At 34.0% G+C, this 14,678-nt stretch overlaps 1 protein-coding gene across 1 annotated transcript; it reads right to left on the bottom strand.

Annotated features, from left to right (window-relative positions):
- Positions 1-3,271: 3,271 nt before the first annotated feature.
- LOC112456206 lies at positions 3,272-6,655 on the bottom strand. The gene is made up of 5 exons (XM_025018608.1): positions 6,148-6,655; positions 5,630-5,916; positions 5,076-5,381; positions 4,342-4,476; positions 3,272-3,553 (listed from the first exon to the last, which is right to left on the bottom strand). The coding sequence occupies exons 1-5, from the start codon at positions 6,419-6,421 to the stop codon at positions 3,311-3,313; spliced, it is 1,245 nt and encodes a 414-aa protein (XP_024874376.1). The 5' UTR covers positions 6,422-6,655; the 3' UTR covers positions 3,272-3,310.
- Between the last annotated feature and the right edge of the window lie 8,023 nt (positions 6,656-14,678).

Here is a 14,678-nt window from a genome sequence, read left to right as displayed (position 1 = left end):
CGCCGCCGAGTCGGCTGTGGTCGAGTGAATCGGGAGATACGATACGTCGGACGCGAGTCGAGCCCCCAGATCTGGCCAATCACGTTCGGCCGCTCCGAGCCGCCGCCGCGCCGTGCTCCGTGCTTCGTGCTTCGTGCTTCGTGCTCCGTGCCATGTTTATTCGGAACGCGCTCGTTGCTCATCGTTCCTGCGATTGGCACTCCTGCTCCTCGTTTCGCGGGCCGCGAGAATAATCGCCTACGCGAGTAAGTACGTGCCGTGTAACGTGCGCGTTAAATAATTTGCGAGTGTGTCAAGTGTTTGTACGGAATAAACGTATCGCGCGAATAATCGCTCGCTCGAGACGGAGACATCGAGGTGGAGATGTCGAGGCGCAGTCGGCGATGGTATGTACGGCAATTCCGAACGATCGCTTTCGTCGTGATATTCGCGGGCGATAATCGTGGCGCTCGCTCGTCCCGACACATTCTGGACTCGAATGTGTAGCGTTCATTCGTCTCGTGCCGTGCTTCGAGCGCGCTGTGCCGGAATTGTCGTGTGAGAGTTGTCTCCGATCTCTGATTCTCTTCGTACGGAAAAAGAGGACTACTGAGTTATATTGCCGTATCGAGTGATTCGAGTTATGGCACGCCGGCGCCGTGATACATCGCCCGTGAATGCTTCAAAAATCTCGCATATCTCGCGTCGCGTAAGTCAGCGGCCGGCAGTCACGATTCTTCGTCGTGCAAATTAATAATGCAATTTTACTTTGGCGAAATTTACGAGTTCGATATGATATCACGTGTGATATTTAATTTCAGAGTACGCTATTGAAATTAAATTACTCACGTATAATATCGAACAATATCGTACAATATCGAACTCGTAAATTTCGCGAAAGTTATAAAATTGCATTGTTAATAATGTTAATTATTTGCACGACGAAGAATCGTGAGACTGCCGGTCGCTGATCCGACTTACGCGACGCGAGATATACGAGAAGCATTCACGAGCGATGTATCATGGCGTTCCACTGATTCAGTATTTTTGATTAACCAAACTGCGTCTGCGTGTCTTTATATTAATCGTCCGCTCGATTCGCGTAGTATCGAGAGACAAGTTGCCGACATCTTTTGGAACATTTCGTCGCCACTCGCCATTAAAGTAACGCGGTGATGAACGCAGAACGAATCGGGGCAATTTTATTCCAATTCTTTGTAGCTTATCTATCCATATTTGTATATCGATAACTTGATTTTATAATATACTTTTATATCTCGCAGTAAAGAACTTTCTTCCCATGGGTACGACCTCGGCGAGGTGGGAAGGTCCAGTACGAAGATTTTACCCATAAGCAAAATTCTTGTTCTGCTTGGATAAAAATCCAAAGACGGGGAAGCTAACGTACCCTCCGTTCGCCGATTTAATTGCACGAACGAACCGCAGCCGGTTCGTCGCGTTTGCTTCGGGAGTGCCGTTCAAGTAATCGGACTAAAGAACTTTTTTAAAATTCATTTGAAGAATATTACGGCATATACTTGACGGAATATTCTTCTCGTGGGCTTTTTTTTTAAACGGGAGTGCCGGACGGTATCGCGCGAGAAAGACTTTTACTAATAATTAGTCCGCGCGCGATTGTAGTTTATCCGCGGGTGTGTTTCTCGCAAGTGTCCTGTGCGGTGAGAGGAGAAGGAGCCTGACGTCCTGAGAGGAGGAGGAGACCTGGGAGAGGCATCGGGCACCGGCGGAGCAACCTTGGGGTAAGTGTTGTCTCTTGTATAAAATTAATAATTTGTTTTTATTTATTCGAATTGTGTTTTATTTCGATAAATTAAAAGTAATTAAAGAAAGATAAATTATTTAAAATTTTACTCTAGTAAAGATTTTTTTCGGTAAATAGACAATTGTATTTGCTAAATATTGTACTGAAAGACGAATTAGAGGCGCGTAAGAATTAACTTTTGAAATGTTGATTATTTTGAGCGCTTTTTTAATTTAAATTTTATGTTTGTATGTTACAGTATCACCGTAGCTACGTGGCCGAATAACTCCGCCCGTTGCGCATCGGATCGGTAAGTAGATGAGAAATGTTTTTAATGAGTTCATCCCGTTCATTAGATATCCCGCTGAATTAACCAGTAAATTAAACCCCTTATAATCGTGTCGCGATTTTAATTAAATCTTTGTATAATAGATTATAATACGAATAGGTAGGGATACAGGATATCAATCTATGACGTGTGTTTAGTAAAAATAAAAATTTGATGTAATTTTAGATAAAAATTTATTTTGTATTATATATTTCATATAACGTTATATTACATAACAAAATATATTACATATGCATATACAAAAGCTACGGTTAAATTAACATAGAATATGAATAAGAAATTATAACTGTACAATACAATAATGAGTTTAAATTAATAACGTTTAATATCTCAATAAAACTGAAATAGATAACATGAATAGACACTTGAAGGAATATGTGTTGTAATTATATATAACATTATCTCACTAATTATGCTTAGCGAATTAATGCAGCACAACTCACACTTTATTTTTTATTATTTGAAAAAAAAAAACAAAAAAAGAAAAACGAAGATTTTTATATAGCACAGAAATAAATATTTTTATTAATAAAACCTAAATATTATTTTAAAATAATTTTACATTGTAGAAAACATATAGATATAACAGAATGGGAAGACTGAGTCCATGTGTTAGATAAAATTACATAAATTCAGAGCTTGTCTTTTCTGAAAAAGTTACAGTATTCTGAACATATAGTTCTATTTATAAAATTATATGTATTATTACAAATCTTTATATTTATCTTTATATTGTTTATACATATATAGTTTGTGCATAAATTATTTTTCCTTTTTTTTTACGTTGAAAAGCACTAAGAATAAATAAATTATGTTATAACAGAAGATAAACGATAAGAAATGAGTATAAAGATTTATAAATAGTTATTAATTTTACAAATAGAATTTCAGATAATCGCACATTTATTATGTTTGCGATAAGAAATAAATGTTATATTAGTTTTATTTGTTAATGACGTGGTTTGATGTTTCCACTTTTCAAAATTGCATTACACTTTATATATGCTTGAGAACAAGAGCAATAATTTTAATGAGATGTTACATTTAACAGATAGAAATTTAATACGTTTGAAATTGAAATACTGAATCAAGTATGCAGGATTGATTTAAATCTGCAATCTTAGATACAAAATCGTATCTAAGATAGACATAAATCGTGAGCAAATCAGCAAATGCTTCATTTTTGTATCAAATTCTTCAATTACTGTTAGTAAAAATTATTAAAAAGTTGTTCCAATTTCACTGCCGTGATGGCTGGAAACCTTCGACTTTCTGTCTGGATCCATTGCGATCGAAATAAATTCTTCGGAAATTCTCTTGTCCAAGCCCGTGTAAGTCTGCGCCAGATCAACTTGATCTTCGCAGGTCGGTGACATCATCCTTGGAGATTCGTTTTTAACTTCAAAATGCCTTTTTGATTCCTCTTGATCTGCGAACGGCTGACGTTTGTGCTTTGATCGGAACTAAATTCAAATACATATTAATTACAAATGAGCAATTGCTCACGATGATTAAGTGAATTAATTAATAAACAAAATAATTTGCAAGCAAATTAAAATACGAAAAGTGTGTCGAGCGATCTAAAAGTTTATAACGCTACTATTACACACTTTAGTTATATTTTTTATTTAAATATCTATTGTCATCGAAATAATAAGATTAACAATCACCGAATTTGATCGTTTTATTAAATCACATTCTTTAGCAGGATATTTTTCACGTCTTTTATTATACTATATTATTTTAAAACTAAAACGTATGAATCGGCCTGACTGGCAATCATTTATCATCGTGACGATTCGACCATTGGTTTTGGTCCGATTAATCGTCAAGACGTTAATAATCTTTAATACTTATATATAATAAGCATCTCATTTAAATAATTTAAATTAAATTACATTATTAAATTTATTGCGAAAAATATTATCTCATCCTGGCTGAGGTATAATATTATTCGCAATAAATTTAATAATTTAATATTACCTCATTCTGGCTGAGGTAATATTTTTCGCAATAAATTTAATAATGTAATTTAATTTAAATTATTTAAATGAGATGCTTATACATATAAGTATCAAAGGTTATTAACGTCTTGACGATTAATCGGACCAAAACCAATGGTCGAATCGTCACGATGATAAATTATTGCCAGTCAGGCCGATTTATACGTTTTAGTTTTATTATTTCGTACGAATTACAATTGCATTAAAGTATATTATTTTAGTTATTAATTTACTGAGGTATTATTTACCATTTGAGATTGCGGTCGTCCAGCGTATGGAGGTATATGGGACAACATGGGCACAGCACCATATGGCATCGCTGTCGAAATCGGAAGAGATCTAGGTACAAATCCTCCGGGCGTCGATGGCATTCCGTATGGTGGCTGTAATGAACACGAAACATCTTTTATATTATTTCTGTAATTAAGCTCATTTTTTTATGTATAGACTCTGTTCTATTTTAATCACTATATTTGAATATATACAAATGACATATTGAATTATTGCTTCCTCATAGAGGAAGCTTTGTTACATATTTTTTAAGAAATTTGGAAACAGGTGTTCATTTTTTTAAAGTTATCTATATCATTTAAAAACTCGATGATTTAAAAACTGTGATGAAAATTGTGTGAGAAATTGAGAGAAAGATAAAGGAGAGGAAATAGAAGATAAGAATGTAAAAGATAGAAATGTTGAAATACAATAAACGGAATATAAGGTAAAAGAGGAGAGATGCTCAGGCATCTTAAGAAGGAATGAAGAGAAAGTAAGTGACGAGTAGAAAGAAAAAATCTAGAGCAGAGCAAAGAGGATAAGAAAAGAGAGGAGAGAGAGAGATGGACAATAGGATGAAAGAAGAGAAGAAAAAGATACGTAAGTAAATAGAAGTCGCGCTTTTAGGGGTGCCCTACCCCAAGGAGGAATAATTGCAGCTGTTGAGGTCTTGGTTGAGGTCGTGGGAAAAGAGACCGAAAGCGCTTACCTGAATCATCGGATGCATTGGCACTGGCACCGAGTGCACCACGTAGACAGGTGGCTGTTGACTTTTGGCCGGCATATGATTTTGCGTGACGACCCACTGGTGAACCATATTGCGCGTCTTCAGATGACCGTCGACCATCATATCGTCGGCGGTGCTCGCCCGCAGGCAGCCACATAGCTTCGGTGTCAAGGTCAGGCAGCTATAACCGGATACTAATAGCTCTGCCACACTAGCGACCAATAGGCCAATGCTCGCTAGCAAACCCGCCAAGCCGTTATCTACTTCCATCACATCGCTGTCATCACCCTGAAACATACATTGAGAAGTTCTTAATCCATAAGATAATATTTACCCTTACAATAGCAGTTATAGAGTTTAATTTTATAATAAATACCAAATAAGAGGTATGTGTTAAAAAAAGATCGAGATATCTTCTAAATTATTCATTTTTTAAGTACATGTTTTGATACTTTTATACGCAGAATAATGGAAAGAATCGATTTATTAGAAATGATTCAAACGGTTGAATCAAGAAATAGATATAAAGAACATACGGAAAGACTGAGAAATGATATGTCCGGTGCCCTTTGTGAATCTCTGACGACCGCCGTTAATGCCGTTATAGTGGCCATATTCGAGAGGGCCAGAGCGATTAAACTGGACGCAAGATGAGCGGACGAGAAAGCCGAATTTGTTTTGGTGGACGAGGCTGCTAGTGTTGCGACCACTCCTAGTGCACCGGCAACTAGAGCGGCTGCACCTGCCCAGAGTCCTGCGCCAGATCCACCTAAAGAAGCACCGTGGACGAGCACCAGGATACCAAAGACGACCAAGACAATACCTGAGTGCAAAAGCGCATAAATCAATTATCTTCTTCACTCTTGGAGGATTAACTTTAATAATATTATGACATTATTATAATAAGTTTGACATATAATAATCAATATAATATACATAACAAAATTTATCGCGGAAAGACACAATTATATACATCTCGCCAAAAAGGAATAGCAATAATATTAGCGTGAATAATTAGTGAAATTATTGGGAACTCTCTTGCGTCGAGACTTACCAAGCAGCAATTGCCCGCAGGACGTGAACATGAGCAGATTAGAATCGTCCTTAGCTTCGGAAGCTGCTCGTAGATCTTGCTGATCCTCGGCGCGTCTTGATAGCTGATGCTGCTGCTGTTGCTTTTCCGGTATAAGGACATCTTTCGAGTGTTTTGATTCTAGATAACTTTCCGGCTTTAATTCTGAATTCACCGAGTCCTTCGATTCCTTCGAGTGACTCGAATTTTGACTTCTCACCGTGGAATCAAGCACGATCGTCGCTGTGTCTTCCATGATTTTCCCCGTTTAAATCAATAGTACATCATTGACTTTTATGATAATATCAAACTCGAAGTCTGATAATGTCTCAATTGCGGTGACAATCGTTTTCCGATTTGCTTGTCAAATTTCTTCGTTGACTATTATTTCGAGCATAGTCTTGTGTATTTTTGTGTGGCGCTCATTCAATTAAGGATATTCGTGTAGGATCTCGTTAATCACATTTTCTTCGTTCACACATTCTTTCAATTTGATTCGATTTTATGTATCTTATATATTTATTTCATATATAGGTAGAAATAAATATTCGATTTTGAATTATTTTTAATAAATTTGCTTTTCTTCTCAAATATTTTTTAAAATCACGTAAAGTTAGTGATAAAACATTTTATATTATTTGGATTGTATCATTTGCGTGGGTTATAGAGATTGATTATAACTTGGATTAATATTACTGTTACGTAGAGTCCAAAACAGATGGTTGAACGTGATAATCACTGATGCGACTGACAACGTATGCGCAGGATCGCGATTATCTGGAAATAAAACAAAAATTCTAAAAATTCTAAATGGGACAAATAACAAAACAAGTGTAATATCAGTAGCATAAATTTGTTACATTATTTCATGATATATATAGCTATAACATAGGTTGTTTCACTTTTTTTATCACTTGAAATATCTTATATTATAATTTCTGAATGTTTTTACAATTTTTTAATATAAAACTCACTTTCAGAATTACAAGTTTGAATTATAAATATGACACTCTGGTATGTGCATGCGTACGTATACGTGATATAAAATACATACTAAGATGGTAAGAGCATGAGAATATATCTAATAATCTTTCAAACTATCAACAAACAAATTTTAATTTTAAACAATGGTATGAGTGTAATCGGTCACACGCTCTTGTGTCAAACTATATATAGAAGCACAATTCTCTCACAGTTTCAATTATATACGAATTTAATTAATTTAATAAATAAAATTTAGGTCAATATGAGCCTGATAAACGACCCAATTATTATTTACTTTATTCATTTCAATTTATAAATTTATTCTGCTTTAATTAATTTATATTTTTAAAAGAAAAATGTATGGGATTATTAATGGCAGATTGCCATTCAGTTGGTCAAGTTAAGTGAAATAGCTGTATATTACAATTACATAATATATAGCTATATAATAAATTAGATATACCTATATTTAAATATTAGGGAAAGTGCAACAGATTATTTATGATTAGGATAGAAAAATATATTACAAATATGTACAAAAAATTGATTTTTTTTATTTTTCTCATTGCAAAGATATCTTCTAGACCGCATCGCAACTTTTCAACATATATATTAATTAAATTCGTACGTTAATTAAAGCATATGTATATAATTTTTCTTTATTTTATTTTTGCGCAAAGAAGCTAATTTGTTAGAAATGCTATGATCATCATATATACCATGGAGTTATCTCGAACAATCATCTCTCTGTTCAGTGCGATGACAAGTGACATTTGAGAGACGTTATTCGAAACTTATATGAGATTCTCTCGCTTGTATGGGGAAAGGCATCAGACGGTATGAAATGAACGGGATAATTTGCGAGCTTGCAGAAGTATCGTATAAACCGTTGCGTTAAATCAAGAATTTCCAATTTCATGATCGTCACGGTCAGATTCATTTGTAGAATATTACAACTTTCTGATTAATTACACACACACACACACACACACACACACACACGCACACATTGTTAAAATCTGTCAAATAAAATCCGATAAAAAGAATTTTTAATTTTATATTAGTGCAATAGAACGGCTGCTATCTATTATATTACAGATTTTACTAATTAATGGATCCATTAAATTTAGATGGTATAAAATATGTATTATATATTTATAAAATCTTAATAAAATATTCTCGGAAAATATCAAAATTATCAATTCAGTGAGTGTATATTTCGCGAAATTTAATTCTATTTTATGTCGAGACGTAACGTTATGCTATTTTGCGAATTTCTTGGAGAATAATTTTCGATATTATATAACCACAGATTTTATAAATACGTATACATTTTTCAAAATCCTCTTATTATATAAATAAAATGTGTATTTACAAAATTTCAAATTACATATATCAATATTTATTTTCAGAAATTTAGAACATTAATGCATGATAAATGGAGGATTTAATCGTAAATGCTGATTATCTAAAATAGTGAACGTTCTAGCCGCGAATCTTCCACTTCTCGTACTCGTGAATAAACATACGTAACGGACCGTTCTTACGGCTGCGAGGCATTTCTCGAAGCGTTTCGAGGGCTTGACGTAGATCATTATTACATTCACCGGAGCGCTCTGGTCAGCGCTCGCGGAATCCTTTTACACCTCGCAATGCTTTTCAGTTCTGCTTTCCGCTTTCTATGAGGCCAGAAAGCACGTTTTACTCCTTTTTGCGATTCAAATAAAGATTTGTACTGATATCACGCTGACTTCCATTTGCTACACGCGATGTATGTGCGTGTTCCATTTAAAATATTACTCCGAACTACATGATTTGAAAGTAGTACGTCTCTTGGAAAAAAACTTCAAATAGATTGCAGGTTGTTTGTTTTTGAGAGGAATTTTAATCATGGACAGCATATTTTTTAGTCTAGATTTAGATAGAATCATTTCCGAGATTCAAAGATTATTCTCATTTTTGGGGATAAAATTCTATATTTTTAAAAATATCCTTAGTCTATATGTAAAGATGTAAAAACGAGATCGATTGAAAAATGAATATTTTATGGGATATTATATTTGTTTTGGTAATATATTTTAATTTAAAACATGATCTAAGTGTAATATAAAATAATATCTTGTAAATTGTACACTTTTTGATTATGTTACCATAATATCGGACTTTTAATCCGGGAATGGTCACGTGGGATGATTTTTACACCTCAGTGTCAAAAAATGAAGTTCACGCACTTACAGTAATTTTAATGTGCTTATTTTTTTTCAAATATTTTTTGTTTTTTCTTACTTTTTTCAAAAAATATTGAGTAAATCTATATACATACTGTCCTTAAATACTAATAAATTATAGAACAATAAAAAATATGCAAATATGTAATTAATAACAATAACATTTTAATTGAAGTGTAAAAATCACTCCAGATAACTGTTAATGAAAAAAAGTGAAGTGACCGTTTAAGGATTAAATGCAGAGGGATAAACGAAATCGATTGATGGATCCTACTCTTTATTTATAGATACGCAATGCAATACATCTGTAATATGCATTTTTCCTTTAAATATATGTTTCTTTATATGTTTTTTTAACATCAATATAGTGCAAGATGCACAGTGCAGGCGTGAACAATTTCTTCGGGTTATTGAGCCAACTGTCACACGTTTAATTGTTCCACGTACAGTAAATAAAGCTACGTATACTATAATACAAAGATATAGATAATTTTCGCGTTGCATTTAAACTCACCGATATTCTATCGACCCCAATTCCAATTCTGTAATATCTTCTCCTTTTTCCAAACAATCGCAATCGCCATTCATCGTAAATCGCGGATTGAATTCATACAATTGTACAATTATCTTGCACAACAATATAATTATAATGTAGAGAAAATCACACGACAGCTCTATCGCACGTGCACGACAAATCTTCGTTGTACGCTCGTACTTTCTCAGTCAAAGGTCCACGACTCACGGGAAAGGTCGCGAATTAACATACCGGCGTGTTATCATTGCTGATTCCTTCGACTCACATAATCCACGCATTATACTAATCGGAAATATGAAATGTCTCGTAAGATATTTGCACGATCCACCCCTTTTCGCGCGTTTTCGCGAAGGTATGCAGGTCGCGGAACCGTGAGATCTATCGCGAGACCGATCTCTCGAGCGTTCGATCAGCAACTGGAGTCACGCGTCGAGAAGTATACAGGTAGATTGCAGGTACGCTGCTCCTATCTGCTCGCCTCTACGTCTCTCCCTTTCTTTCTCTTTCTCCCTCTTCCCCTATCTCTCCCGCTCGCAGCTTCCTTCTCTCGCTCTCACTCGCCCGCTTTTCCTACCTTCGCTCCTTCCTTTCCGCGCGCGCCGCAACGCGCTGGAATTTGCGAAATTGACGCGAGAGATCGATCACCCCGCATATCTTCGTCAGTGGGAAATGCATTAATTTACGTTCGTACGCAAGTTACGCGATCGTAACGTATTCAGGTTTAGGACAGGAATTAATTTGCATTCTTGCGCGGTTTTTTTTTCAAAAGGATTGAAATTGTTTAGCAACCGGTTCTTTTTATGCAAAGTAATACGCCGCTACTAATCGGAAAGAACATAATACAGAGATAAATTTAGTTTTATTTTTGAAACTAGTAACCTTTTAGAAATGGAAAGATTTATATCTTTGTTTATTTTCTTAAGCATGGAAGCTTCGATTATAAATTATATATGTACAATTACTTATCTTAACAACGACTATTAACATACAAGTAAAAAAGTATGAAGTTCCATTTAGTTAAATTATTCAAGTTATTAAAAAGATTGTGTGTAAAATATCTTTTTTATGTTTTTTATAAATTGTTCTACCTTTATACATATGTATATTGATAGCTGCTGTCGAGGAAAATTTGACGACATATGAATTAATTTTTTAATCCAAAGTAAAGTTTTCAAAAACTAGGTTTGTATGAGAAACTATAATAACTATATCCTACATTTTTTACTTGTTTTTAGCAGTATCGCTTTTTTTTCGCTCGGCTTCCGCGTATTTTTAGAGAAGCAATTCTTATAATGCAATTGACTTGTTTTCACAAGTCAGTCTGCTATTAATTTGCGAGCTACAAAAGAGGTTTGTGACGTCAGATTTTGGTTAAAAGTTATAATTTAACCAAAAAAAACCAAAGATTTCAAGACTTTCCAAGAAGAAAAACTCATAATCATTTGTCAAAATCAATTTCTCTCTCCTTAACACTTTCTGTCACTTTCCCACACTTATTGTAACGACACGTGCACAGACTGAAAATGTCATTGTGCGCACGCACGAGATATATAACATTTTCATTGTATTTGCCATGTGGTCATATGGCAAATGTTAGGTAACGGAGAAACAGCACGAGAGGAGACACTAAGAACATGTTATTAATATAATTAAAAGCGCTAAGAATAAAGAAACGCTGAGAATGGAGGTGATAAAAAAATAGGGAGGGTCGACTGCACTCATTAACTAAGTGTCTGAGTATGGTCTTTCAACCCGGAAACGCATATTAAAGTGCAGTTATTTCTACCTTTATACACACGTTATAATTTACCAGATAGCGAGATTGGTCGAAAACTGCTGTTTTTTCTCCTATTAAATTTCATTAATGTAAGAGTAAAGCACCTCTCTGTACTTTTCATGTAGTTATGATAATTATGAGAAATTATATAAATCATATGAATATATAGGAATGAAGCGAGCGTTTTGGAAAAGGATAGAAATAAAAGCATTTTATATAAAGCGTAATAAACCAAGCAAAAGCATATCTTACGATTTACATGAAGAATTTCAAAAAGAATAATCTCTAAGTATATCAAATATTGCTAATATAATTCAACCAAGCATGAGTACAACATTATATTTAATTTCTAATTTTTATCTTTTATATTTTTCTCTTTACTGTGTTTTCCACGGACTCTGTAATTCTTTAATTACTAAATTCTCTTTTTCTATGTGCTTCTTAGAATTGAGATACTGAGGGAATTCAATAAATATTTTAGCTTGAAAAGTGAGAAAATAGTTCAGTATCTTAAATGTAATTTTTATAATCATATTATCGTATAATTCTCTCTTTCTTAATATAATTCAACATGCAGATCAACATTGGGGAAAAAAGTCAGGATACATAATTTGGAGGTAAATGTTTTGAGAGAATCTACGTTTTTCCCCGCATCGCCCGCGATTATTATACGAAAAGAAGCCGGCATCCGTTTTCTTTCTTTTTCTTTCTTTTAGTACTTAGCTAATTAGTTTTCTTTATGCGCTGAGCACACGGCAAAGCCGCCTGTAACCTTCTAGAGCATATCTTTTCGCCTCGAGGCGCATACTTTCGTGTGTTGCTTGCGATATATTTTTGCACGCAACGACAACGGAGCTAAGAGCAAGTGAATGCCACGTTCCAAAAACATGCAGCGCTTAAAACTTTCTTGAAATTATCCGTTTTCTTAATAAATTGCGCGAGAATTATTCGACATAAGTTAATTTTAATATCTTTAAAAAGAAGAAGGCAGGACTGTGTTTTCGTAATAATACATAATACAGCGTTCCCTCTAAAGTGAAACTTTCTTCCTAATTATTTCCGTATACCACAACTACTTCCTAGTCAGGATAAAAATTACAATGTAGAAATAAATATTTTTCGTAAAGGGAATATCATCTTTCGTAAAGTATATAATTGTCGGAGAACTAAGTACTAGAGTGCTAGTTAACGTGTGCAGGAGAGATAATTCGCGAAGCACGACGAATACAAGCTGAGCCGCAACAACGCCACGTAGTCGGATGCGGTCCGGCACACTGAAAAGTTAATCGCGCGCGCCTCTTTACGGTATCCTCCTTTACTGGTATACACGTCGTTGAAATGTCTGCTCCTGTCTACGTGCAGCACGCATTGCACATTGCCCGGCCATTACCTCTACACAAGTACGTGCTACATACAGCAGGAGCTTGCCGTATACAGTGCTGTACGAAACCGTTAACGTACGTAAGATGCACGATAACGTGCATGGAATCTCTCACTTTTCACTGCTCCTCTTGCGAAAAAAAGCAAGAAAAGAAAAAAAAAGGAAACTAGGCACAAGAATGTATCGAAACGTATCTATTTCAAAATCAGGAACTTTCAAGGAAAAGGATAAAGGATTTAATGTCTGCCTAGTTCTCTTATTTTATATTTTTTTAAATTTTACTCTTTCAAATACGTTATACGTAGACGTTTCTCAAAATGTAAATTATATTTTATCAATTAGTATATTTCGTGAAGAAATTACTACAATAAATGGGTAACTGAATTTAAGTATTCAATATAGAATTCAAGTACTGTATCTTATGAATTCAATTTATATGCAGATATAAAGCAAGTTTAAATTTTGTTAAATAACATAATTATATATATCTCTAGATCAAAGATATATTGATTGCTATTTTACTTTAGTGTTACTGTTAGTGTAACTTAGGAAATTTAAGCCTTCAATTTTTTTCCGTTCTAATAAGTTCTATTTTCTAAAGTAGAAGATTCCGTGTCGAAAATTATGAAGAGAAGAGAACTCTTTTTCTTCTGAAGAATTATACATTTTCTCTTTTCGAAAATGTTACGTTTCGCGTACCGCATAAATTCTATTTTGATTGTTACCTCAATTTATATTTTATTTTTAATTATTGAAAATTAAAACGACTTGAAAAGAAAACATAAAAGAAATTATATATATTACATAAGTAGGATTTTAAGATTCCCTGGGTTCGTAGAAAAGAACAAACAAGCACTCGCATTACGTATTGTCTGGATGTTAAATTAAAATTTGTTTATTAAAATTGAAATTATTTTTCGAAACGTTACAAATATCTATAGAATTCTTCTTTTCGCGTATAGAGTTTGCTGCTGCGTAATTATCTCTTCTTACAACAGTATGTTACAAGCAAGATTCTCGACATCTCGCATACGAAACTAAGCGAAGTGTACGCTTACGTCATAGTAAAATAAAATTCAAATTATATCAGCTTGGAATTTCAATGATGGCACTTGCGCCACTTCTAATGAAATTGCTGTCTATTTCGATGCCGTGGTCACTTCTGATTTTCTAATGACGATTTATTAGCGTAATGATAATTTGATCATCAATGCTATTAACTTTTATATTATAAAGATGGTCGTAATATCGCAATCTTTTCTTTCGCGCTCGCTTTCTCGTTGAAGCTTATCGTCGACAATTGTCTTGAAATGTCGTGAAAGAGTCTTGCATGAGCAACAGAAACATTATTAAAACTAAAGGCACTATACCCGCATATTGTTTCAGACAAATAATTGACGATTATTTTAGCATTATATTTTTTTAATCAAGTACAGTTTAAAAAATTCCACCTTATGCAATTTTGACATATATATTTCTTTCTTTTTAACAAACTTACCTATTTTGACTACATAGAATATGTAATTTTGGGAATGAATTGAATGAAAAGTACGACATATTATTAAAAATACATTTTATAGCTACAATATTATGAAATAAGAACAAGAT

The sequence above is a fragment of the Temnothorax curvispinosus genome, unplaced genomic scaffold, assembly GCF_003070985.1.
Source record: "Temnothorax curvispinosus isolate PA1 unplaced genomic scaffold, ASM307098v1 QBEX01006657.1, whole genome shotgun sequence".
In the NCBI taxonomy this organism is placed as follows: domain Eukaryota; kingdom Metazoa; phylum Arthropoda; class Insecta; order Hymenoptera; family Formicidae; genus Temnothorax; species Temnothorax curvispinosus.
This window is presented reverse-complemented; position numbering and strand designations above follow the sequence as displayed.

Bases quoted from the DNA above. Each gene is read 5' to 3' on its own strand.
- LOC112456206 (XM_025018608.1), bottom strand. From the start codon at position 6,421: ATGGAAGACACAGCGACGATCGTGCTTGATTCCACGGTGAGAAGTCAA. The intron at 5,382-5,629 runs GTATGTTCTTTA...TGTATGTTTCAG, and splicing joins TATCATTTCTCAGTCTTTCC to GGTGATGACAGCGATGTGAT. The intron at 3,554-4,341 runs GTAAATAATACC...ATTTGAATTTAG, and splicing joins GACGACCGCAATCTCAAATG to TTCCGATCAAAGCACAAACG.